This window comes from Oncorhynchus clarkii, chromosome 3, assembly GCF_045791955.1.
Source record: "Oncorhynchus clarkii lewisi isolate Uvic-CL-2024 chromosome 3, UVic_Ocla_1.0, whole genome shotgun sequence".
Taxonomy (NCBI): domain Eukaryota; kingdom Metazoa; phylum Chordata; class Actinopteri; order Salmoniformes; family Salmonidae; genus Oncorhynchus; species Oncorhynchus clarkii.
The window spans coordinates 46962405-46990282 of record NC_092149.1 but is presented as its reverse complement, the minus strand read 5'-3'; the positions used below and the strand labels follow the sequence as shown (position 1 = coordinate 46990282).

Here is a 27878-nt window from a genome sequence, read left to right as displayed (position 1 = left end):
TCGAGGATCGGTAGGATAGTCAGTTTTACTAGGGTAAGTTTGGCGGCGTGAGTGAAGGAGGCTTTGTTGCGGAATAGAAAGCCGACTCTTGATTTGATTTTCGATTGGAGATGTTTGATATGGGTCTGGAAGGAGAGTTTAGAGTCTAGCCAGACACCTAGGTACTTATAGATGTCCACATATTCAAGGTCGGAACCATCCAGGGTGGTGATGCTGGTCAGGCGTGCGGGTGCAGGCAGCGAACGGTTGAAAAGCATGCATTTGGTTTTACTAGCGTTTAAGAGCAGTTGGAGGCCACGGAAGGAGTGCTGTATGGCATTGAAGCTCGTTTGGAGGTTAGATAGCACAGTGTCCAAGGACGGGCCGGAAGTATATAGAATGGTGTCGTCTGCGTAGAGGTGGATCAGGGAATCGCCCGCAGCATGAGAAACATCATTGATATATACAGAGAAAAGAGTCGGCCCGAGAATTGAACCCTGTGGCACCCCCATAGAGACTGCCAGAGGACCGGACAGCATGCCCTCCGATTTGACACACTGAACTCTGTCTGCAAAGTAATTGGTGAACCAGGCAAGGCAGTCATCCGAAAAACCGAGGCTACTGAGTCTGCCAATAAGAATACGGTGATTGACAGAGTCGAAAGCCTTGGCAAGGTCTATGAAGACGGCTGCACAGTACTGTCTTTTATCGATGGCGGTTATGATATCGTTTAGTACCTTAAGCGTGGCTGAGGTACACCCGTGACCAGCTCGGAAACCAGATTGCACAGCGGAGAAGGTACGGTGGGATTCAAGATGGTCAGTGATCTGTTTGTTGACTTGGCTTTCGAAGACCTTAGATAGGCAGGGCAGGATGGATATTGGTCTGTAACAGTTTGGGTCCAGGGTGTCGCCCCCTTTGAAGAGGGGGATGACTGCGGCAGCTTTCCAATCCTTGGGGATCTCAGACGATATGAAAGAGAGGTTGAACAGGCTGGTAATAGGGGTTGCGACAATGGCGGCGGATAGTTTCAGGAATAGAGGGTCCAGATTGTCAAGCCCAGCTGATTTGTACGGGTCCAGGTTTTGCAGCTCTTTCAGAACATCTGCTATCTGGATTTGGGTAAAGGAGAACCTGGAGAGGCTTGGGCGAGTAGCTGCGGGGGGGGGGGGAGCTGTTGGACGAGGTTGGAGTAGCCAGGCGGAAGGCATGGCCAGCCGTTGAGAAATGCTTGTTGAAGTTTTCGATAATCATGGATTTATCGGTGGTGACCGTGTTACCTAGCCTCAGTGCAGTGGGCAGCTGGGAGGAGGTGCTCTTGTTCTCCATGGACTTCACAGTGTCCCAGAACTTTTTGGAGTTGGAGCTACAGGATGCAAACTTCTGCCTGAAGAAGTTGGCTTTAGCTTTCCTGACTGACTGTGTGTATTGGTTCCTGACTTCCCTGAACAGTTGCATATCGCGGGGACTGTTCGATGTTAGTGCAGTCCGCCACAGGATGTTTTTGTGCTGGTCGAGGGCAGTCAGGTCTGGAGTGAACCAGGGGCTATATCTGTTCTTAGTTCTGCATTTTTTGAACGGAGCATGCTTATCTAAAATGGTGAGGAAGTTACTTTTAAAGAAAGACCAGGCATCCTCAACTGACGGGATGAGGTCAATGTCCTTCCAGGATACCCGGGCCAGGTCGATTAGAAAGGCCTGCTCACAGAAGTGTTTTAGGGAGCGTTTGACAGTGATGAGGGGTGGTCGTTTGACTGCGGCTCCGTAGCGGATACAGGCAATGAGGCAGTGATCGCTGAGATCCTGGTTGAAGACAGCGGAGGTGTATTTGGAGGGCCAGTTGGTCAGGATGACGTCAATGAGGGTGCCCTTGTTTACAGAGTTAGGGTTGTACCTGGTGGGTTCCTTGATGATTTGAGTGAGATTGAGGGCATCTAGCTTAGATTGTAGGACTGCCGGGGTGTTAAGCATATCCCAGTTTAGGTCACCTAACAGAACAAACTCTGAAGCTAGATGGGGGGCGATCAATTCACAAATGGTGTCCAGGGCACAGCTGGGAGCTGAGGGGGGTCGGTAGCAGGCGGCAACAGTGAGAGACTTATTTCTGGAGAGAGTAATTTTCAAAATTAGTAGTTCGAACTGTTTGGGTATGGACCTGGAAAGTATGACATTACTTTGCAGGCTCTCTCTGCAGTAGACTGCAACTCCTCCTCCTTTGGCAGTTCTATCTTGACGGAAGATGTTATAGTTGGGTATGGAAATCTCCGAATTTTTGGTGGCCTTCCTGAGCCAGGATTCAGACACGGCAAGGACATCAGGGTTAGCAGAGTGTGCTAGAGCAGTGAGTAAGACAAACTTAGGGAGGAGGCTTCTGATGTTGACATGCATGAAACCAAGGCTTTTTCGATCACAGAAGTCAACAAATGAGGGTGCCTGGGGACATGCAGGGCCTGGGTTTACCTCCACATCACCCGCGGAACAGAGAAGGAGTAGTATGAGGGTGCGGCTGAAGGCTATCAAAACTGGTCGCCTAGGGCGTTGGGGACAGAGAATAAGAGGAGCAGGTTTCTGGGCATGGTAGAATATATTCAGGGCATAATGCGCAAACAGGGGTATGGTGGGGTGCGGGTACAGCGGAGGTAAGCCCAGGCACTGGGTGATGATGAGAGAGGTTGTATCTCTGGACATGCTGGTTGTAATGGGTGAGGTCACCGCATGTGTGGGGGGTGGGACAAAGGAGGTAACAGGGGTATAAAGAGTGGAACTAGGGGCTCCATTGTAAACTAAAACAATGATAACTAACCTGCACAACAGTATACAAGGCATATTGACATTTGAGAGAGACATACAGCGAGGCATACAGTAATCACAGGTGTTGAATTGGGAGAGCTAGCTAAAACAGTAGGTGAGACAACAGCTAATCAGCTAGCACAACAACAGCAGGTAGAATGGCGATTGATTAGGCAGAGGGTCGGATTAACTACACACAGAGCCTAAGTGCGGCTGGGGCCGACAGATAAAACATAAACAAGCAGAATGGATTACCGTGATTAATGGACAGTCCAGCATGCATCAGCTATGTAGCCAAGTGATCAGTGTCCAAGGGGCAGCGGTGGATGGGGCAGGGAAGCTGGACTGGCGAGTGTTATCCAGGTTAAAAAACTAACAATGACCAAATAGCTTGTAGCCAGTTAGCTGGTTAGCTTCTGGAGGTTCTTGAGTGTGTTCTAAAAATGTAAAGATAATAGCGGTTCCGTATCACATTGGGTGAGGCAGGTTACCGGAAGGTATAAACAAATTAAAAATCGAAAAGGGATAGAAAGTAAATATGGGTTCAGTGAGTGTTTGGGACGCGGCGATTCAGACGGTTAGCAGGCCTGTGCTAACAAGCTAACAGTTAGTAGACGGTGCTAAACACGGTAGCAGTTAGCGGACCGGGCTAAACAAGCTAGCAGTTAGCAGGCCGAATTTGCAAGCAAGGAGATAGCAAGGGCTAGAGAGTTAGCCTTTGGGGACGTCGCGATGGGGGTATCTGTTTATTCCTCTTCATGCAGTGACATCGATGGACCGGTCGTGGGTCTGGATATTGTAGCCCAGGAGCTCAAAATGTTCCGTTTGCGATGGGAATCCGGGGATGAAAAATAAAATAAAATAATAAATAGGTCCGTTATGCTCTGGTTAGAGTCGCGTTGTTCGAACTGGCGAGAGCTTTCCGAGCTAAAGGTTAGCTGATGACCGGTTAGCTGAAGACCGCTAGCAATGTTTTGCTGAAGCTGGTAGTTCGTTGGCTAGCTTCAGTTGAGGGCTTCCAGGTCCGAAGTAAATATAAATACTTTAGGAAAAATAGCTACGTTGGGTGAGGCGGGTTGCAGGAGAGTATTTAGAAGAAGTTGAGGTTCAGCAAAAAGTTTTAAAGATATGTGAAGAAAAAAACGAAAACAAACGATATATACAAGGGACACTACACGACAATACGTCCTACTGCTACGCCATCTTGGACCTGTATTTTTTTGTGAAGAATCAACAACAAGTGGGACACAATCATGAAGTGGAACGACATTTATTCGATATTTCAAACTTTTTTAACAAATCAAAAACTGAAAAATTGGGCGTGCAAAATTATTCAGCCCCTTTACTTTCAGTGCAGCAAACTCTCTCCAGAAGTTCAGTGAGGATCTCTGAATGATCCAATGTTGACCTAAATGACTAATGATGATAAATACAATCCACCTGTGTGTAATCAAGTCTCCGTATAAATGCACCTGCACTGTGATAGTCTCAGAGGTCCGTTAAAAGCGCAGAGAGCATCATGAAGAACAAGGAACACACCAGGCAGGTCCGAGATACTGTTGTGAAGAAGTTTAAAGCCGGATTTGGATACAAAAATATTTCCCAAGCTTTAAACATCCCAAGGAGCACTGTGCAAGCGATACTATTGAAATGGAAGGAGTATCAGACCACTGCAAATCTACCAAGACCTGGCCGTCCCTCTAAACTTTCAGCTCATACAAGGAGAAGACTGATCAGAGATGCAGCCAAGAGGCCCATGATCACTCTGGATGAACTGCAGAGATCTACAGCTGAGATGGGAGACTCTGTCCATAGGACAACAATCAGTCGTATATTGCACAAATCTGGCCTTTATGGAAGAGTGGCAAGAAGAAAGCCATTTCTTAAAGATATCCATAAAAAGTGTAGTTTAAAGTTTGCCACAAGCCACCTGGGAGACACACCAAACATGTGGAAGAAGGTGCTCTGGTCAGATGAAACCAAAATTGAACTTTTTGGCAACAATGCAAAACGTTATGTTTGGCGTAAAAGCAACACAGCTGAACACACCATCCCCACTGTCAAACATGGTGGTGGCAGCATCATGGTTTGGGCCTGCTTTTCTTCCGCAGGGACAGGGAAGGTGGTTAAAATTGATGGGAAGATGGATGGAGCCAAATACAGGACCATTCTGGAAGAAAACCTGATGGAGTCTGCAAAAGACCTGAGACTGGGACGGAGATTTGTCTTCCAACAAGACAATGATCCAAAACATAAAGCAAAATCTACAATGGAATGGTTCAAAAATAAACATATCCAGGTGTTAGAATGGCCAAGTCAAAGTCCAGACCTGAATCCAATCGAGAACCTGTGGAAAGAACTGAAAACTGCTCTGTGGAAAGAACTGAAAAATGCTCTCCATCCAACCTCACTGAGCTCGAGCTGTTTTGCAAGGAGGAATGGGAAAAAATTTCAGTCTCTCGATGTGCAAAACTGATAGAGACATACCCCAAGCGACTTACAGCTGTAATCGCAGCAAAAGGTGGCGCTACAAAGTATTAACTTAAGGGGGCTGAATAATTTTGCACGCACAATTTTTCAGTTTTTGATTTGTTAAAAAAGTTTGAAATATCCAATAAATGTTGTTCCACTTCATGATTGTGTCCCACTTGTTGTTGATTCTTCACAAAAAAATACAGTTTTATATCTTTATGTTTGAAGCCTGAAATGTGGCAAAAGGTTGCAAAGTTCAAGGGGGCCGAATACTTTCGCAAGGCACTGTACCACTGGAGTTGCTTACCAAGACGACATTGAATGTTCCCGAGAGGCCTATTTACAATTTTGACCTAAATTGGCTTGATAATCTATGGCAAGACTTGAAAATGTCTGTCTGACAATGATCAACTACCAACTTGACAGAGCTTGAATAATTTAATAATAATTTTGAATAAAGAATAACGGGAAAATTAAATCAAATTTTATTTGTCACATACATGTGTTTAGCAGACGTTATTGCGGGTGTAGCGTTTTATATTCCATTAATTAAAAAATACAATTTATTTCACATTGACAGAGTATTTTCTATAGATCGATGACAAAAAAAGACAATTACATCTATTTTAATCCCACTTTGTAAGGGGTGTGAATACTTTCTGAAGGCACTACAATTCCACACTTGCTATGTTATCTTTTTGTAAAAAGTAGGGAAATGTGACTTGAATCACTGAATTATCTTATCAGCCATGGGTGATAGACATTATACAGCTCTAAAGAGTATAATATAGCATAACTAAGTTGGACTGAATATTTTGACTGCTTTTTAGTTTGTGTGACATAGAAAGGGCAATATTATGATAGCATCGTCTACTGACGATTATTGACAGCCATGGTTGATGGTGACGACATTATGTGACAGACAATGGTTTAGCCTATTTGAATTGTCTTGTAGTGCACAAGTGACATTCCGAGTAATTTGCCTATTCCTATTAGCTATAGCGTATTTCAACAAATATGCTATATAGCCTACAGAACACGAAAGGAATGTAGGAATGTAATTCCACCAAAGAAGCACAATATATGTCCAGTCAGAAAATATTGTTTCTCTGTCTCACTCTGTCAGATGCATGGGCATTAGGCTATAGCCTAAAACTATTTATTTTTATTAACGGACACGCCTTAACTATTGTGAAAAAAAAATGTAGCCTATATTCCCTTCTCTCTCTCCATTGATAGGCTATGAATATGACTGAAGGCTACGAGTCATCGTTTTATGCATGTCTTTCCGCCGATCAAACAACGAATGTAACGGAGTTCCGTCTCAAAAAGTTATTTTAATAACCTAGACACGTCAGGTCGCCATACGAGTAATAATGAGAGAGAACAAACAAAAACAGTCTATAGAAAAATCTAATGACAAGTATAATCTTAAGTCTACCCCTTCCTTTTTCGAACATTGTTAAAAATCGCGCAACTTTTCAGCGTCCTGCTACTCATGCCAGGAATATAGTATATGCATATGATTAGTATGTGTGGATAGAAAACACTCTGAAGTTTCTAAAACTGGTTAAATCACGGCTGTGACTATAACAGATCGTGTGTTTCATTGAAAAACGCAAGAAAAACTGCTCTCTGAAAGCTAAAAATAATTTCCATAAGTCACTTTCATGGGTTGTTAAAAGGGGACAAAATTCAATATCGACCTGCATGCAATTCATACAAATTCCACACGATGTCGTGTGGAATTTGTATGAATTGCATGCAGGTCGATATCGTCATTTTTAATTGAATTTTTTGTTGGAAAATCCAACTATCTGGATTCCGTTTCTTCCGGTCTCCACCAGGATCTTTTCAATGTGGACATTGGCAGCCATTGATTTGCAGACGAGGAGCTATTGAATATACATCGCCCTGTAATCATTTTGATAGATTATAAACGTTTACTAATACCTAAAGTTGGATTACAAAAGGATTTCGAAGTGTTTTGTGAAAGTTTATCGTCAACTTTTTTAATTTTAAAAAATGACGCAGCGTTTAAAAACGATGTTTTTTTCTGAATGACACAGCTTCCATAGAAAGCTATTTTGGGTATATATGGACCGATTTAATTAAACGAAAAAAAGACCCAATAGTGATGTTTATGGGGCATATAGGAGTGCCAAGAAAGAAGCTCGTCAAAGGTAATGAATGTTTTATATTTTATTTCTGCGTTTTGTGTTGCGCCGGCTAAGCTATATCTTTGTTTACATCGCATTCAGGCATTTTGGGGTGTTGCATGCTATCAGATAATAGCTTCTCATGCTTTCGCCGAAAAGCATTTTAAAAATCTGACTTGTTGGCTAGGTTCACAACGAGTGTAGCTTTAATTCAATACCCTGCTTGTGAATTTTGATCAAGGTTTGAGTTTTAACGAGTACATTTAGCATTTAGCGTAGCGCATTTGCATTTCCAGGTGCCTAGTTGAGACATATGCGTCTCAAGTAGAATCAAGAAGTTAATCAAGCTTTTTAAGAAATAAATTATCCATATGGGTTTGGAAAATCCCTGCAAGGTTGAAAACCAAAAGGGCCAATAGCCTATCCTCCTACTAGGCCTATCATAAAAGTTTTAAGACAACTTAAAAAGTTATGAACAGTAGCTTATTTCCTAAACATTATAGCCTATGAAAATGTTGTCCCAAAGTTATTGTGGCTTTCAAAAATAAGAAAGTCTATAGCCTATTGTCAATCACAGATTTATGCGCAATAGAACAAACTATTTATTTTTATATTATTTTATGAAGCAAATAAAGAAATGATTATCCAGTTCTGGACAGTAGACTGCTTCTATACAGCCTATGATGTAGGCCTTTAACCTAGCTCACTACGGTAAGACAGCCCGTTCCTCATCAGACAATCACTACACCATCATGTGCGCGTGATACAGACTAGGCTTGGGCGATATACCATATACCGGTGTATTTCGAAATACAGAAGGTATGATTTACAATTCTGTTAGCACGTGCGCTACGCCACTGCTTATACCTAAGTATAAATAAGATCTAAGATGTCAAATTATAGCTATGCATTTGGTTGGTTAACTTGCTAGCTAAGTGGTACGATCTCAAGATCAAGCCTCTTGGTTACAGCAGAGACATTTAAATAGAGATCCTATTAAATTACTCTTAGTATTTTTAATTCCTAATTCTATATATTCAATCCCCTCCTGAATCAAGATCTGTTGTCTAAATTGTTTAGTGCGTCATGATACAGAAACTGTATGACAGTATAAAAAGCATGGATACTGTCCAACCCTAACAAAAACACACACACACACACACACCTGTTCAGCCCCTCCGCCGGAAAGGAATATTAGGAAATATTTGCTATTGACTGCACTTAGCCTCTGCCTGGGCTTTCAACATTATCTTTCGACATGGTCCAGTTGCACTCGATGTCGTGCTTGGGGCAATAGCATCGTATATCACAATTCTTATTGGTACATAATCACGATAGGACAAAGGTTGACATCGCCCAACCCTAGTGTGAAATTAAGAAGGAAGCATTGAATTTCAAGGTAAAAGGCAGGCAGACATTCTGGGGCAGGCAAAGATTTATTATGGACTGAGCGGGAGATGTTTGCCGTCACAAAAAGACAATTTCATGCATAGCACCTGATAATGTCGACAGCTATCCTCTGCCCGAGGCGTGGTACGGCATTGCCAGGTAATTCTTTCACTTAGTAGGGGAGGAAGAGAAAGGTCGCTGTTTTGAATTCCCAAGCCGACTAGGTAAACAATCTGTTGGTGTGCCCTTGAGCAAGGCACTTAACCATAATTGCTTCTGTAAGGGGCTCTGGATAAGAACGTCTGCTAAATGACTAAAACGTAAACGAAAATGTTGGGTTCTATATGGGATAGAAATATATATATATATATATATATATATATATATATATATATACACACGATTCGCCTCTGTTCGCTTGTTACCGACGGGGCACCAAATGGAGCATCATTGGATGTTTCCACCAATAGGCCAATAAAGAGAGAGGGTAATGCTGACATGTCCAGACTGCTGGAGCTCCCACTCATGCAACATGGATAATGCCACTAGCTAGGGTCAAAAAAATGGCCCTGCAAATCTTTCACTGGCTCTCTAAATGCTTTAACGACCCTACGGTTGGCATAAGTCCTTTTCACTTCTCATCCTCTCTGCGTATCTCAACGAATGGCACTGTGCCATCTGGCTCACGCCGGCCCAAGTGAATAGAGGGCTTCCTTCATTGTACACCCCACTCTTGTTTCACAAACTAGACATTAGCAGCCTCTGTGCTGGGGCATTCATTGTCTCTTTGGCATCATGTCCTGAAACTGGCTTTTCATGAAAGAGGAGCCCTTCCATTCCCGTCCCTGTGCCTCCTTGAAGCACCTTGTAGCCAATATGGTCCATTGATAATCAATTCTAAAAAGGGAGGTGAATCCTCAACAGCTTTTGGTTTTCGTTAACATTTGAGAAGAAAAAAAATGTGTTTCACTCAATTCCAACCCACAACCCCCATTCCGGGCATCCGTCAAGAGACCAGAGGACGAGTTAAAGGACTCGACAAATCCCCTTTCTGTCCCAGTGCACTTGATGTTAATCTCTCCTACCCAGGGGAAAACTGTCTTTCACTCCCCCATGCGTGAGACTTGTGAGCGAGACCAGAGAACCATCTACGGAGACTGATGCTCCTGAAAGATGGATGAATGGGAGGAATTTGGGATATTTTGAAAAGAATGCCCATCTTGATGGTCAGTCAGATAAGAGGAGGAGGGACATAGCCTAGGGATGGGCATTTTAAATACATTTCACTATTCGAATTAGACTTTTCTCCAGATATCCGTTTTCTGTAACTTTGTTTAAACTTGGGACACTCGTTTGCTGTGCAGCCTGCACGACATGGGAGAGACGGTGCGCATACAGCAGAGCGGGGGATGGGCAGGGGCCAGAGGTGTGTGTGACACGGGATGGAGAGGAAAAAGTAGCCACTGACTTGTCCTAGTTAGGCAAACTTGTAACTGCCATAGGTTACCTATCATCCCACCTGGCAGTGCCTGTCTTCACTGCAACAAATTGATGTAAAGTAGCAAGCTAAGATAGCTAGCTAGGCTAGCTGAAGCCATTTTGCTGCGCACCCCGTCCTGGTCTACAACAGATTTAACAGCCTACCTGTCGGTTGCTTATTGTAGCCTACTCCTTCACATTTAGCTAACTTCATTTGTTATTGTAATTGCATTTTGAATTGATTTTCAAAATGCAATTTTTTATACACTATATTCAAAGCATTAGCTATGGCTGGTTACAGAGCTGGATTTTTCATAAGCATTGATTTAGGGAATTGTTTTCAATACAGACTAGCTAAAACAAAATGTGAAAATTGAGAAATTATCAAATGGATTGATATTTTCTTGTACAAAAGGCTGTTTGGCGCATCTTAGTCATCACTTTGCAGCGGTTCTGATGTAATAAACAATGCCATGCTGGTGGGTGTTGACATTAAAATAAAATGTAGCCCTGAAACAAAAAAAGGTAGGCTGTAAATTTGAAATGTAATTTCATAGGAATAGACATCGCATTCACTCAGATTTGCACGAAGTGGGAAATTCGGACTTGCACAAAGTTCGGACTTGCACAAAGTGGGCAGGTCGGATTTGGCACTTCAGGTCCAATTATATCATACTTTGACTAAAATAATGACTTGACAATGTAAATAGTCCAGTGGCCAGTTGATTAATTGTTTTTCAGTCTTATGGCTTGGGGGTAGAAGCTGTTAAGGAGCCTTTCGGTTCTAGACTCGGCGCACCAGTACCTTGCCATGCGGTAGCAGAGATAACTATCTAGGACTTGCGTGACTGGAGTCTGACTGTTATATAGGTCCTGGATGGCAGGAAGCTTGGCCCAAGTACAATTGTGTACTAACACGCATGTGTGAATTGGATGTGTTTTTGCACATGCAAACTCCCCCTGAGACATCCTCGGAGAGTTGGTTCATGGCCACCGTGAACCTGGAGCAATTAACTGCTCAACAGCAAAGATTAATTTTCATCTTGTCAGCTCAGGGATTCAAAGTAGCAACCTCTTGGTTACTGGCCAAACGCGCTAACCGCTAGGCTACCTGCCGCCCACGAAGGGATCGTGATTATGCAAGTTCAATGAAAGTTGTGCAAACATAGCCTAAAATATTGCTATTTTCTCCTGAATCGTCATTGAACAGGGATATGAAAGAGTCAACTAACACCAAAACTCTCCACACAACTGTACTGACATGCTGAGGACCTGCTCGTCCATACTTGTAAATCCCATAGCAAAACAGTTTAAACTTTGATTTCTTAGGGTGTTTGCCGCCTTGGAAATTGCTCCAGGGAACATGGCATTCACGTCTGAAGTGAATATATTGTTCTGGGAAACACCGTATGGGTAGTCCTGTCATTTCCTGAGTGAAGTTTCAAGTTCTGATCGCTGTCATTTACATTATGGCTGTGAAAGAAGAGGAACAAATAAGTGAGGGTTTCACATGGAACCGGAAAGACTTACGGAGAGTTAAGGTGGCTCAGTGTGCTATTAGCACTGGAGATGGCTAGGTGCACCAAACATGTGGCGGTACAAATCCACCATTTAGAACAAAAGCAGTAATTATTGTTTCCCTATGTGTTTTGTAACTGTCAAAGCAGCATTTTGAGATTGGGCTGGTATGATAGTCGGGGCGAGAGCACCTGAAACAGTCAGCGGAGACGGCACGTAAAAAATATTTAAAAAACAGCTGCCAGCATAATTCAAAAGGATGTTTTGTAGACTACCTCGCCCTGAAAGGGAAGAGGACAGATAGCAAATAAAGAACAATGGGAAACACCAGCTCCTTTTCTGAGGGCACATCAGAAACCAATGTCTGATATTTCAAAGCAGATATTTGAGAGGGGCCTTCAGTTTAACATCTTTATGGGATTCTATAAAACATGTTTAATCAACAATTAGCCCTATGAAAGTAAAAAAAAATGAACATTTATGGGGTCAACGTTGCAAACTGAAGTATCAAACTGTGGGGTATTTTCTTTTAATAGTGCTCCCAAGATGCCAGCATGTATTTTTATTGACATGGCAAGTACTAAATTCATCCTTATTTAGCTGGCATAACATGCTGAACACACCGCTCGTCCACGTGAGCACATGCTGATTTTGTCCATCCACACTAGACGCGATCGGGACAGGCAGGTTGAAATATCAACAACGAACTCTGAACTAAATATACTAATTTGGGGACAGGTTAAAAAGCATTAAACAGTTATGGAAATTTAGCTCGCTAGCTTGCAGTTGCTAGCTAATTTATCCTGGGATATAAACATTGGGTTGTTATTCTACCTGAAATGCACAAGGTCCTCTACTTCGACAATTAAACCACAGATAAAAGGGTAAACCGAGTCCATTTCTAGTAATCTCTCCTCCTTCAGACTTTCTATGGCAGTGGGCAACCATCTATAAAGTGCATTAACGCCACCAACTGGAGTGTGGACCTCAGGTCATCTTTCAATCACCAACGTGGGTGAATGGTCCTAAAAAACAATAATGAGATGGGAGAGGCGGGACTTCCAGCACTGATCGCTCTGGTGCAGGTTTTCATCAAGGATCTCTCTGTACTTTGCTTCGTTCATCTTTCCCTCGATCCTGACTAGTCTCCCAGTCCCTGCCGCTGAAATACATTCCCACAGCATGATGCTGCCACCACCATGCTTCACCGTAGGGATGGTGCCAGGTTTCCTCCAGACATGACGCTTGGCATTCAGGCCAAACAGTTCAATCTTGGTTTCATCAGACAAGAGAATCTTGTTTCTCATGGTCTGAGAGTCCTTCGGGTGCCTTTTAGCAAACTCCAAGCTGGCTGTCATGAGCCTTTTACTGAGGAGTGGCTTCCATCTGGCCACTCTACCATAAAGGCCTGATTGGTGGAGTGCTTCCGAGATGGTTGTCCTTCTGGAAGGTTCTCCCATCTTTACAGAGGACCTCTTGAGGTCTGTCAGAGTGACCATCGGGTTCTTGGTCACCTCCTTGACCAAGGCCCTTTTCCATCGATTGCTCAGTTTACCAGGCGGCCAGCTCTAGGAAGAGTCTTGGTGATTCCAAACTTCTTCTATTTAAGAATGATGGAGGCCACTGTGTTCTTGGTGACCTTCAATGTTGCAGAAATGTTTTGGTACCATTCCCCAGATCTGTGCCTCGACGCAATTTTGTCTCGGAGTGCTACGGACAATTCCTTTGACCTCATGGCTTGGTTTTTGCTCTGAAATTACCGTACATAGACAGGTGTGTGCCTTTCCAAATCATGTACCACACATATATACATATACACATACATATACATATACACATACACACACCACACACACATTTGTAAACATTTCTAAAAACCTGTTTTTGCTTTGTCATTATGGGGTATTGTGTGTAGATTGATGAGATGTTTTATTTATTTTATAAGGCTGTAAATAAACAAAATGTGGGAAAAAGGAAGGGGTCTGAATAATTTCTGAATGCACTGTAATTATCATGATAATATTGTATGGCGATGTCCCTGGCAATTCCCAGCCCTAGTAGATTTGCAAGAAATTAGCCAAGAGGACCCCCACACTTTTAATCCTTGAGTGATAATGTTTCCCCAACCATGTCTCCAGGGAACGCAACCCACCAAACGCATTTGCCCTCAAGCCAAAATAATAATGGTTCCAATTGTTATTGTAGTGTTGGGCAGCCATGGATGTCCCATCACGGGGTTAAATGCCCCGCCTGAGAAAAAAGATATCTAGGGAAACTAAACTGAAGTTGTTTTCTGTCTCGCCACCAATTGATCGCTCATGCAGTTTAAAAACTTGTAACTTGAATTTCTCCTATGGAATAGAAAAAGGTAACTTACTAGAAAACACATTCAGCCAAACAAAAAGTTATATTTGCAAGGACCTACTCGCCTTAGCTTTACAACAACTGTAGGGGAAGCACTTGACAGAAGACTATAGCTAGAGAATGCACATTTGAACAAAGAACTCCAAGCCCTCCTCACCATGCTTTGATGCAATTCATTTGGGGGAGGGGCAGTTTCTGCTTTAACACTCTACATGTGTCGAGTTATTATACATCCACTTTGAGTTCGGAGGGTTCATTTAAATATGATCAACGGTTGTAAACAAATTTGTGCACAAAATTTGAGAGAAATAAGCTTTTTGTCGAACATTTCTGGGTAATTTTATTTAAACTCATGAAATATGGACCAACATTTTTTTTATGTTGTGTTTACACTGGCAAGAAAAAGTATGTGAACCTTTTGGAATTACCAGAACTTCTGCATAAATTGGTCATAAAATTTGAACTGTTCTTAATCGAAGTCACAACAATAAGCAAACACAGTGTGCTTAAACTAATAACACACAAATTAATGTAAACTCAGCAAAAAAAGAAAACATCCTCTCACTCTCAACTGCATTTGATTTCAGCAAACTTAACATGTAAATATTTGTATGAACATAACCAGATTCAACAACTGAGACAAACTGAACAAGTTCCACAGAAATGTGATTAACAGAAATAGAATGTGTCGCTGAATAAACGGGCGATCAAAATCAAAAGTAACAGTCAGTATCTGGTGTGGCCACCAGCTGCATTAAGTACTGCAGTGCATCTCCTCCTCATGGACTGCATCAGATTTGCCAGCGACGGTGGGTTTCTGCCCATAGATGACGTTGTTGCCGGTGATGTCCTGCCTTACAACAGGACTACAAGCCCTCAATCCAGCCTCTCCCAGCCTATTGCGGACAGTCTGAGCACTGATGGAGTTATTGTGCGTGTCCTGGTGTAACTCGGGCAGTTGCTGTTGCCATCCTGTACCGCAGGTGTGATGTTCGGATGTACCGATCCTGTGCAGGCGTTGTTACACAGTCTGCCACTGCGAGGACGATCAGCAGTCCGTCCTGTCTCCCTGTAACACCGACTTAGACGTCTCACAGTATGGACATTGCAATGTATTGCCCTGGCCACATCTGCAGTCCTCGTGCCTCCTTGCAGCATGCCTAAGGCAAGTTCACGCAGATGAACAACGACCCTGGGCATCTTTCTTTTGGCGTTTTTCCAGAGTCAGTAGAAAGGCCTCTTTAGTGTCCTAAGTATTCATAACTGTGACCTTAATTGACTGTAGTCTGTAAGCTGTTAGTGTCTTAATTACCGTTCCACAGGTGCATGTTCATTAATTGTTTATGGCTCATTGAACAAGCATGGGAAACAGTGTTAAAACCCTTTACAATGAAGATCAGTGAAATTATTTGGATTTTTACAAATTATCTTTGAAAGACAGGGTCCTGAAAAAGGGCCGTATATTTTTCTTGTCTATATTGAATACATCATTTAAACATTCAAAGTGTAGGTTGGAAAAAGTATCTGAACCTCTAGGCTAATGACTTCTCCTAAAGCTAATTGGAGTCAGGAGTCAGCTAACCTGGAGTCCAAGCAATGAGACGAGACTGGAAATGTTGGTTAGAGCTGCCTTGCTCTATAAAACTCACTCACAAAATTTGAGTTGGCTATTCACAAGAAGCATTGCCTGATGTGACACATGTCTCAAACAAAAGAGATATCAGAAGAACTAAGATTTAGAATTGTTGACTAGCATAAAGCTGTAAAGGGTTACAAAATGTATCTCTAAAAGCCTTGATGTTCATCAGTCCACAGTAAAACAAATTGTCTATAAATGGAGTTCAGCACTGTTGCTACTCTCCCTAGGATTGGACGTCCTGCAACGACAACTGCAAGAGCACAGAGCAGAATGCTCAGAGGTTAAGAAGAATCCTAGAGTGTCAGCTAAAGACTTCTCTGGAATCTCTGGAACATGCTAACATCTCTGTTGACGAGTCTACGATACGTAAAACACTAAACAAGAATGGTGTTCATGGGAGGGCACAACGGAAGAAGCCACTGCCGTCCAAAATAAACATTGCTGAACGTCGTTTCCAAAAGTGCACCTGGATGTTCCAAAATATTCTGTGGACAGATTCAACTAAAGTGGTGTTGTTTGGAAGGAACATACAACACTATGTGTGTTGAAAAAAATGGCACAGCACACCAACATCAAAACCTCATCCCAACTGTAAAATATGGTGGAGGGAGCATCAAGGTTTGGGGCTGCTTTGCTGCCTCAGGGCCTGGAAAGTTTGCCATCATTGATAGAAAAATGAATTCCCAAGTTTATAAAGACATTTTGCAGGAGAATGTAAAGCTATCTGTCCGCAAATTGAAGCTCAACAGAAGTTGGGTGATGCAACCGGAGAACGACCCAAAACACAGAAGTAAATCAACAACAGAATGGCTTCAACAGAAGAAAATACGCCTTCTGGAGTGGCCCAGTCAGAGTCCTGACATCAACCCAATTGAGATCCTGTGGCATGACCTCAAGAGACTGGTTCACACCAGACATCCCAAGAATATTGCTGAACGGAAACAGTTTTGTAAAGAGGAATGGTCCAAAATTCCTCCTGACCGTTGTGCAGGTCTGATCCGCAACTAAAGACAACGTTTGGTTGAGGTTATGGCTGCCAAAGGATAGTCAACCAGTTATTAAAAGGGTTCGCATACTTTTTGCACCCTGCACGGTGAATGTTTACACAGTGTGTTCAATAAAGACATGAAAACTTAGAATTGTTTGGGTGTTAGGTTTAGAAGACTGTCTATTGATGTGACTTCGATGAAGATCACGTTTTATGACCAATTTATGCAGAAATACAGGTCATTCCAAAGGGTTCATATACCTTTTCTTGCCATTGTACATGTTGCGTTCAGTGTAATTTTCTAAAACGTATAATTTAAGGAAAATGTTTAACACACTGAATTATAAGTATGCATTACGGTGTCTGTAATAGAATAAACGTGTCAAAAACAAAATGTAGACATTAATAAATGAATTTGTTTAGCTTCCCAAATATTTTTTACAATGGTGGTGTAGTGCCAAGATGGAGGCGCGGTGGCATCACAACAGCACCCCGTCAGTCATCTAGTGTATATATAAATCGTTGACAATATTGGGGTGAGTATTGGGGTGAGATCCAGGGTTCTTTTACGGAATCAAACACTGGGCGAAAAGGGTTCATATCAGGGGATAACTGTCCTTTACATGTTTTTGATATTCTAGCGAATACAGACCATTTCTAATGTATATTTTGAGTTTTTGGGGATATGCACCAATAAAATTGAACGTGCTAAGAAAACACATATGCTAAGCAAGATATTAATCTATATTGATTGCAGAGAAGCTTCTCTTGGCTGAGGTCCATATCCGGATCTTGATATGCTAGTTGATATGTTAAAAATAAGGACGTTTGAGATATATTTCTGAGTTAGTAATGAACAGTAATTTACCCCATCAAGCAACACATAACCTCCCTAATAACAACACAGCCCACACACACCCAACCCATAAATCTGAACATCTTCCGGTGGCTTTCACAATTCTGTGTCCCTTCCCTCTCACATAACAACAAAAAAAAATCTGCCAAAATGTCACACTTAATCCTATAGTTTACCATAGTAGTAATTGTGGTGCACTGCTTCTTGGTGTCAGAAAAAAGTCTGGAACATGTTGTTGTTTAAACTAGTTGTTCTGTGTTTCTTCCTCTCTGGCTGCAGTAGAAGATTATGTTCTTGACAGAGTGCTTATCCATGGCCAAGCAGTATACAGAGTGGGCAAATACAGCTCAACCGTGGTGCCGTTGAAATATTTGTTTTGTTCAAGGGAAAATAACGTCCATTTCGAGGTACAATCTGCAATGGCCACATACTATATATTTTGGGGGATTTTTACAGTAAGTATTTATAACCATTGATTCTTGAAGAATATACCAGCTTAGTTCATGTGTATAGAAGTTTTTTACTCCATTCTTTTCAAACAATGTATAGCTTAAAAACATGCAAAAACCTATCATGTTTATATCATGTATATGAAATAAAGCCCCCCCCCCCCCACCCCCACCCGCCTATGAATTTGAGTGTTTACATTTCTTAATGTTGAATATTGCCATTGTTTTTGACTAAAGTTTGGGCTTTTCTTTCCTAAACAGGTCTACAATCCACATCATCTTCTGGTGTCCCTGCTCTATCACTTGAGCCAGACAAAATAGTGATTTTTGTCATGAACATTTCCAGCAAACTACTGACCACAACCACATAACTACTGACCAGAACTACGACTAAAACGTTGTAAAGGAGAATTTTACCCTGGCTCTGGCATGGCATATAGTCATTACTATATTAACATGACATTTTTATCATAAAACATCACAATTATCCAAACCACAAGCTAGAACTAGTACATTTTCATTTCACAGGTAGAATTGTATAGTTTCGACTCCCTGTGTATTCGTCTGCTGATAATGAACCAAAAAGTCTGGCATTCATATCGAATGCTAATACCGCCCACGAGGTAGAGGGGGCGTGCCCACAAACATGAATAATGGCGTTGTGACCAAATACTTATTTTCCACCATAATTTGCATAAATTCATTAACAATCCTACAATGTGATTTTCTGGGTTTTTTTCTCATTTTGTCTGTCATAGTTGAAGTGTACCTATGATGAAAATTACAGGCCTCTCTCATCTTTTTAAGTGGGAGAACTTGCACAATTGGTGGCTGACTAAATACTTTTTTGCCCACTGTATGTAAACTTCATTTTAAAACATGCATCTTACAAAATGAGTTGTTTAATATAACTGCTTAACTATTTATCTGTACATGGAATTGTATTTGGGTTTATTTTAACACATTTTATTTATTCTAATCTTTACAGGAAAATGCCACGGGCACTATCTGATGTGTGGAGACCTTTCACTGCAGCTAATGTAGAAGGAAAAGCTGTGTAAATTTGCAAATACTCTGCCAAATCATATATGAAGAAAGCAACAAAGATGCTGAATCATCTGACTAAGTGCATTCCCTCAGCGCTCATAACATCTGACAAAAGTCCCTCTATTCGAGGTGAAATTGATGAATTAGACACCTGATCGATCACAACAGGTCCTCCTGGAATCAGAAGTTTTTTTTGACTCAATGGAGCAATGTCTTGCTCGAGCTGTGTATGCAACTGGTTCACCTGTGATGCTCACAGGCAATGTGTATTGGAAGAGATTTCTGAATGTTCTTCGCCCAGCATACAACCCTCCAACCAGACATGCTTTATCTACTAATTTGCTGGATGCAGAGTTCAGAGTTAAAGTGAAGGTCAAGCAAATCAGAGAAAGCAGACTGTATTGCAATCATCTCTGATGGGTGGTAGAATATTCGTGGGCAAGGAATAATTAACTACATCTCCACCCATCAACCAGTATTCTACAATAGCACAGACACAAGGGACAACAGACACACCAGTCTCTAAATTGCAGATGAGCTGAAGGAAATCATCAATTACCTTGGACCACCAAAGGTATTTGCACTGGTGACAGACAATGCTGCGAACATGAAGTCTGCTTGGTCTAAAGTGGAGCAGTCCTACCCTCACATCACACCCATTTGCTGTGCTCTCATGCATTGAATCTACTCCTCAAGGACGTCATGGCACTGAAAACAATGGATACGCTCTACAAGAGAGCCTATGAAATGGTTAGATATGTGAAGGGTCATCAAGTTATAGCAGCACATTGAAGCTGCCCAGCAACACCCGTTGGGGTGGAATTGTCATCCTGTTTCACAGTCTCCTGGAGGGGGAAGGAGTCTCTCCAGGAAATGGCCATATCTCAGCCTGCCGATATGGACAGCCCCATCAAGAGGATCCTCCTGGATGATGTATTTTAGGAGAGAGTGGTAAGCAGCCTGAAACTCCTGAAAACTATAGCAGTAGCCATTGCACGGATTAATGGGGACAATGCCATCCTGTCTGATGTTCAGACTCTGCTTGCAGATGTAAGAGAAGAAATCCGTACTGCCCTGCCCACTTCACTCTTGCGCCAAGCAGAGGAAACTGCAGTTCTGAAATACATCAAAAAGTGTGAAGACTTCTGCCTGAAGCCCATACACGCTGCAGCGTACATGTTTTACCCCAAGTATGCTGGCAAGAGAATCATGTTTGGTGCAGAGATCAACAAGGCCTATGGTATCATCACTACTGTCTCGCCACCTTGGCCTGGAAGAGGGCAAGTTTCTTAGCAGTCTGGCGAAGTACACTTCCAAGCAAGGGCTTTGGGATGGAGATGCAACATGGCAGTCGTGCCAACATATCTCATCAGCCACCTGGTGGAAAGGACTTTGTGGATCTGAGGCTCTTTCCCCTGTTGCCTCCATCATCCTCCAAATCCCACCAACATCAGCCAGCTCAGAGCGCAACTGGTCCTTGTTTGGGAAGACACACACCAAAGCACGCAACAGGCAGGCCAAGTGTTGAAAGATTGGTGGCCAACCAGGCAAATTTGAGGCTTTTTGAGCCTGACAACGAGCCATCCTCAACAAGGTTGGAAAGTGACAGTGAAGATGAGGCCACAGAGTCTGATGTTCAAAAGAGGTGGACTTTGAGGAGGTCCAGGTAGAAGATATGGAAGTCTGAGAGGAAGACAACCAAAGCTTTAGTTTCCAGACTATCATTTTATAGATTATATTTTATGTTTAAAACGTTTTTGTGAGATGCGATAGATCATTGGGGATGATTCAATATTCCCTTGCTTTTGTTGATCAGTGAAATCATACCTTGTGAAGAGTCAACTCAATTCAAGTTCAATTCGTAACTAAATAGTTGTTTTTATTTCTATTGGAAGGATTTCATAACTTGCAATTATGTATACTTATGATAAAGGTAAAATGTTTGTTTTCGTATGATATGGTAAATATATCCAATGCAAAAAAACAATACATTTAAATGGTATTAATATTCATTTGCATACATTTTCGTTAATACTCATATATTCCCGTTAATTCCCATATATTCCCATTAATTCCCATATATTCCTGTTAATTGCAGCGGAAAGTTTCCACCTCTGAATATTACCCAAAATGTGCAACCCTAGTTCCAACATCTAGAGGAAAGCCTTCTCAGAACAGTGCAAGCTGTTATAGCAACAAAGGGGGGGACCAACTCCATATTAATGCCCAGGATTTTGGTATGAGATGTTTGAAGGGTAGGTGTCCACATACTTTTGGTCATGTACAGTGCATTGCAAAAGTATTGATCCCCCTTGGTGTTTTTCCTATATGGTTGCATTACAACCTGTAATTTAAATGTATTTTTATTTGAATTTCATGTAATGGACATACACAAAATAGTAATAAAATAAATTAAAAAATGACTTGTTTCAAAAAACTACAAAAAGTAAACAGAAAAGTGGTGCGTGCATATGTATTCACCCCCTTTGCTATAAAGCCCCTAAATTAGATCTGGAGCAACCAATTACCTTCAGAAGTCACATAATTAATTAAATAAAGTCCACCTGTGTGCAATCTAAGTGTCACATGATCTGTCACATGATCTTTCACATGATCTCAGTAAAAACACACACCTGTTCTGAACGACCCCAGAGTCTGCAACACCACTAAGCAAGCGGCACCATGAAAACCAAGGAGCTCTCCAAACAGGCCAGGGACACATTTGTGGAGAAGTACAGATCAGGGTTGGGTTATAAAAAAAAAAAATCTGAAACTTTGAACATCTCATGGAGCGCCATTATATCCTTTTTATTTTTAATTGAAAGAATATGGCACCACAACAAACCTGCCAAGAGAGGGCAACCCACCAAACCTCATGGACCAGGCAAGGAGGGCATTAATCAGAGAGGCAACAAAGAGACCAACGATAACCCTGAAGGAGCTGTAAAGCTCCACAGCGGAGATTGGAGTATCTGTCCATAGGACCACTTTAAGCCGTACACTCCACAGAGCTGGGCTTTACAGAAGAGTGGCAAGAAAATAGCCAATGCTTAAAGAAAAAAATAAGCAAACATGTTTGGTGTTTGCCAAAAGGCATATTGGAGACTCCCCAAACATATGGAAGAAGGTACTCTGGTCAGATGAGACTACAATTGAGCTTTTTGTCCATCAAGGAAAACGCTATGTCTGGCTTAAACCCAACACCTCTCATCACCCCGAGAACAGCATGGTGGCAGGGACTGGGAAACTGGTCAGAATTGAATGAATGATGGATGGCACTAAATACAGGGAAATTGTTGAGGGAAACCTGTTTGTCTTCCAGAGATTTGAGACTGGGATGGAGGTTCACCTTCCAACAGGACAATGACCGTAAGCATACTGCTAAAGCACCACGAGTGGTTTAAGGGGAAACATTTAAATGTCTTGGAATGGCCTAGTCAACGCCCAGACCTCAATCCAATTGAGAATCTGTGGTATGACTTACATTGCTCTACACCAGCGGAACCCATCCAACTTGAAGGAGCTGGAACAGTTTTGCCTTGAAAAATGGGCACAAATCCCAGTGGCTAGATGTGCCAAGCTTATAGAGACATACCAAGAGACTTGCAGCTGTAATTTCTGTAAAAGGTGGCTCTACAAAGAATTGACTTGGGGGGGGGGGGGGTGAATAGTTATGCACACAAGTTAAGTTAAGTTTTGGTCTTATTTCTTGTTTGTTTCACAATAAAAAAAATATGTTGCATCTTCAAAGTGGTAGGCATGTTGTGTAAATCAAATTATACAACCCCCCCCAAAAAACAATTTTAATTCCAGGTTGTAAGGCAACAAATTAGGAAAAATGCCAAGGGGGTGAATACTTTCACAAGGCACTGTAGATATCTGATAAATTAAGCAAATTGATTGCACCCAAATTGGTAATTTTTATTTAAAATATTCACAATATTCAATAAATATAGTACATAATACATAACCCCCAAAAAATCTGCCTTGTGATTTGTTGGGAGAGCGGTCTGTCTGAAGAGAACCCACCCCGGAACAATTTTTCACACTAACCAGAGTTGACAAAAGAGTCAGTCATTGAAACCAGACCCTGTTGCCTACTGTTGGATTTTGAGACCGAAGACTTGTTTGCCACAACACCGTGCTGAAACAACTTTGTGAAGACCACACTCATATTTTTGAATGCTGTACATGCCACAACACAGAATTCTAAAAATGGCTAGTTTTGCTTCCTCTCGTCTCTTTTATAAATAGGCTGTTAGATGTAAACCAGGGTTACTTTAACTTTGTTGACATTAATATGAAGTTGACAAAAACATTACCTGCCAGCCCTAGCTTTTGTTAAAGAACATTTTGCCTAATGAACACAACCCAGGGGTGTGGAGAATATGTTTTGTGGCCACAACTATCTTGGACATGTCAACAGATGTTAGGAGCCTAATTCTAACCCCAGAACCACCCTTTCTCTCAAGTCAACCCTTATTATATCAGTATTTATAGCTGCAGTTGAGGAACGGACTTGAGTTATTGTATAACTTCAAAAAGGTGGTATCAGCTATCAGAACCTGAGACTGACCATCCCAACATGTCTTCGAAAGTCCACAGAGCAGTTTCACTGTTTCAAAAACATGTAAAATGTTTCAAGATCATTTCACGATGAGTTTTAACGGACTCTTGGAGTGTCATAATACTTTCTTGACGCTATCAAATTCCAGACTGTGGCTTTTAAGGTTTAATTATTACCGATGCTTCTACTGATGAGGAGGATTTTGTTTATCTCAATGGCTCTGACCCCCTGCATATGACAGGTGGAAGCCCTATTTGCAGTGATTTTTTTAATGCATCATCGAATTCATTCATTAAACGTGCTGGCAGGGTATCCCCTTACAGCTGTTGTCCTCCTCTGCTTCAACACAGCCTGCAGGTATAGCCACACCGGGAGCAGAGAAAGCATCACATGACAAAGGGGATTCCTCATTCCTTATGTCTCAACCTAGGAGACATACACATTTAACGCTATCATTTCCAAACAGAGACAAAGACGTACAGGATTCATCAAACTTTCCTCCATCACGGCACTGGAAACTCAAAGACATTGTCAGTAACATTGTACGTTCAACTGGAATGTGAGTGTTTCTGGAGTATGTGCTGCCAAGCAGAGGCATCAGGTCCATTTTTAGAGTCTTTGGCATGACTGTGCTGTTAAGTTAATGTGAAGGCAACCACAGCGATGGCCATCAATCAAATATTCATGTAGACTTCTTAATTTCCTCCCTGCTCTCCATCTGACAGCTGCACAATCCAATGGACAGAACTTTGACTAAATTAAATATAGGGCCGCAGTGAGGTTCAGAGATGAATAATTTAGTATCAGAATAGGTGTGTCCCTTTCTGAAATTCTACTTTCTCAAGACTAGTGTGCCCTGCAGGTCTTTAGCACACTCAAGAGTACCCATCCCAATCTCCGGATAGATAAAAAGCAACACTGGACAAAAAGCTAAAGGAATTTTAGTTCTGAGGTTAGACTTTGGACTTGAGAAAGCCCCTGTCAACAGACCAAAGCCATTCTGTGCAGTCAAAGTGGAAGTTCAGATGAATGGTATTGGCTTCTTTGCAGTCTGACCCGATTATTGACATTCAATAGGTCTCAATGACAACTACATTTGTATTGGGTGTGTGATGTCAATCAACCAACACAGTGTTAGCTGGTGATACCATGCTATCCATGGTTCTTTGTGTGATTAATCAAATTGTGTAAATGTTCCTTACAAGCCAGAATGTTGAATACAAATACATTACATTTAAACATACTCTACCAGTTGTGTGTGCAGTTTGTTCTTCTGCCACTAAGACAAAAATATCCACAGGAGATTGTTTACTCAACTTTTTAGAGAGCCGGTAGGTATATGGTTCTGTCTGCTTGTATTTTCAATTTACTGACACACACTGCGTAAACACTAGCACAATATGTAAACAATAGCCAAGCGTAACCGAACCACAGACCAAACTTTGCTTGCATTCAGCTGGCAGTGACAAACCTACCTGCTCTCAATAAAGTCAGCTAAACAATACTTTCCTGTGGATATTTTGTCCAAAATGTAAAGTGGTTAAAGGACAAACTGCACATAAAAGCGGTAAAGTTCAATTGTAATTGTATTCAACATTTCGGTTTGTAAGGAACATTGACATGATTTTGCACTCCAAAGTGTCAGGATGTATATACCAATTAATTATGTATTACAGCGTGATTATTCAGACAACATGGGACAATGTTAGTTAACACTTTCACTGCGCAACTAACACAGACGCTACAAAAAAGTTCAAAGCGTTTCAACATAATTCACAAAATAGCAATAGAAACAAATTGCATCATTACCTTGACCATTATGTTTGCCTAAGAGCATATGAAATGAAATATAGAAATCATTGAAAGTCAATTTACACAAACTGAACACATTTTCCCGAAGAAAAAAAAAGTGCAGGGATGGTCAAATGAAATCAAACATGGACCCTAAGGTTGTTTATGAATAAGTAGGCTGACACCTACAACTATTTTCTCCACTGATGTAAGATAGCGACATACAATAAATCTTGACAAAGAAAGTAACCCACAGTCCACACTCAGAAACATGACATGCGCATCCCAAACACAGGCAATGTTTCCAATAGCTGAAACTGGTAATATTATAGCACCGTTTCTTTAGGAAACAACATTTCCCAATTAGCTGTACAAAACGTAATTAAATTTACCATACATACTGTAATGACAGACATCTCCCACTTTGCATTAGCCTGTGTCATCCTTCCAATGGTGTTATCATTGAAAGCAACGTTACAACTTCACAATGTAAAACCTTTAATTTAGGCCTAAGTGTATTGTATTTCAACATTTCACCGTTTTATAAGTAGTGTCTCTACATAACCAAGGTGTACATACGTCTAATTTACATTATAACGGCTCGAGAGCTAAAGATGTTAAAACAGCTAAAACAGTTAAGTATCCATGTTTTTCGAAATGTTGCGCTTACCTGGCCATTGCGATGCTGCGGGGGTCAGAAGAACCAGGACAGAGCAAACTAGTGTCTCCAACCATGAGGAACACCTGCAACGAGGTAGCACATTGTGCATTAAATTAAGAACGCTATTGGATTTCTATACATCCCCCAAGAACGTAAATGAATGCAAAATACCCCATTTTCATCTTTGTTTTGGTGGTGACCAAGTTGAATGGCTACAAGATTTCTGGCCAAATAAATTCAAAACTTTTCCCAGTTTCCCTGGTCCACCACGACTGCCAAAGCGTGAACAGCTGATGCGCGGCTCTCTGCTAGTTACAGAGAGAAATTGTGGGAGAGACCAGTGTCCCACATAATCTGACAAAGGGGAATCCTTCTGGGTCCTAAAGAGTTCCGAGGTTTTTCACTGCATGGTGCGTTTGTAATATAATTATATTTTTTTAACGCAGCATTGTTTACACCAATCTTAGACTTGTCTGTAAATGTCAAGTTCAAGGTGAAAGAAGAAGTAGCCTAATTTGTGGTCAAACGGGCATTGTAGTACGCATTCCAATGATAAGGCCTACCTTTGATGTCCCTATTACATTGTGTGTACATTTTGATAAAACACAATTTAACAGTTGAATCACATCCATCTACGCTCGAACAAAAGTAAAGCATGTTAAAAATGTTGTGTTTTCATTCAAATAACTTGGTTGTTTTCTCTGAAAATACAAATTTTGGCATATGGGTTGTTCCATGTAATTTCAGCAAGCCATGACACCCACAATCTCGGGTTGTTCTAAAATAATTTAAATGGTTAGAATAATATAAGATTAGCATTCCTGCAACATTTTGTAGAAATGTAATTACACTGCAATTTACATTTATTTTATTTGGATTTCATGTAATGGACATACACAAAATAGTCTGAATTGTTGAAGTGAAATGAAAAAAATAACTTGTTTAAAAATATTCAAAAACATATCAAACGGAAAAATGGTGGCTATGAAGCCCTTAAATAAGATCTGGTGCAACCAATTACCTTCAGGAGTCACATAATTAATAAAATAAAGCCCACCTGTGTGCAATCTAAGTGTCACATGATCTGTCACGTGATCTCAGTATGATCTCAGTATGTTCTGAAAGACCCCCGAGTCTGCAACACCACTAAGCAAGCGGCACCACCAAGCAAGAGGCAGCATGAAGACCAATGAGCTCTCCAAACAGGCCAGGGACAAAGTTGTGGAGAAGTACAGATCAGGGTTGGGTTATAAAAAATATCTGAAACTTTGAACATCCCACAGAACACCATTAAATCCTTTATAAAAAAATGGAAAGAATATGGCACCACAACAAACCTGCCAAAAGAGAGCCGCCCACCAAAACTCACGGACCAGGCAAGGAGGGCATTAATCAGAGAGGCAACAAAGAGACCAAAGATAACCCCAAAGGAGCTGCAAAGCTCCACAGCAGAGACTGGAGTATCTGTCCATAGGACCACTTTAAGCCGTACACTCCACAGAGCTGGGCTTTATGAAAGAGCGGCCAGAAAAAAACATTGCTTAAAGAAAAAAATAAGCAAACACGTTTGGTGTTCGCCAAAAGGCATATGGGAGACTCCCCAAACATATGGAAGAAGATACTCTCGTCAGATGAGACTAAAATGTAGCTGTTTGGCCATCAAGGAAAATGTCTGGCGCAAACCCAACACCTCTCATCACTCTGAGAACCTCATCCCCACGGTGAAGCAT

At 41.5% G+C, this 27878-nt stretch overlaps 1 protein-coding gene across 1 annotated transcript in view; it reads right to left on the bottom strand.

The window, feature by feature from the left end:
- Positions 1–26460, bottom strand: part of LOC139396223 (collagen alpha-1(XVIII) chain-like) — a 173204-nt gene extending 146744 nt beyond the window's left edge. The window contains exons 1-2 of the mRNA XM_071143381.1: positions 26320–26460; positions 26158–26231 (exon numbers count right to left, since the gene is read on the bottom strand). Of these exons, the coding sequence (XP_070999482.1) occupies positions 26158–26231; positions 26320–26330 (85 nt within the window). The 5' untranslated portion in view covers positions 26331–26460. The remainder of the gene's footprint in view (positions 1–26157; positions 26232–26319) is intronic.
- Positions 26461–27878: the final 1418 nt, after the last annotated feature.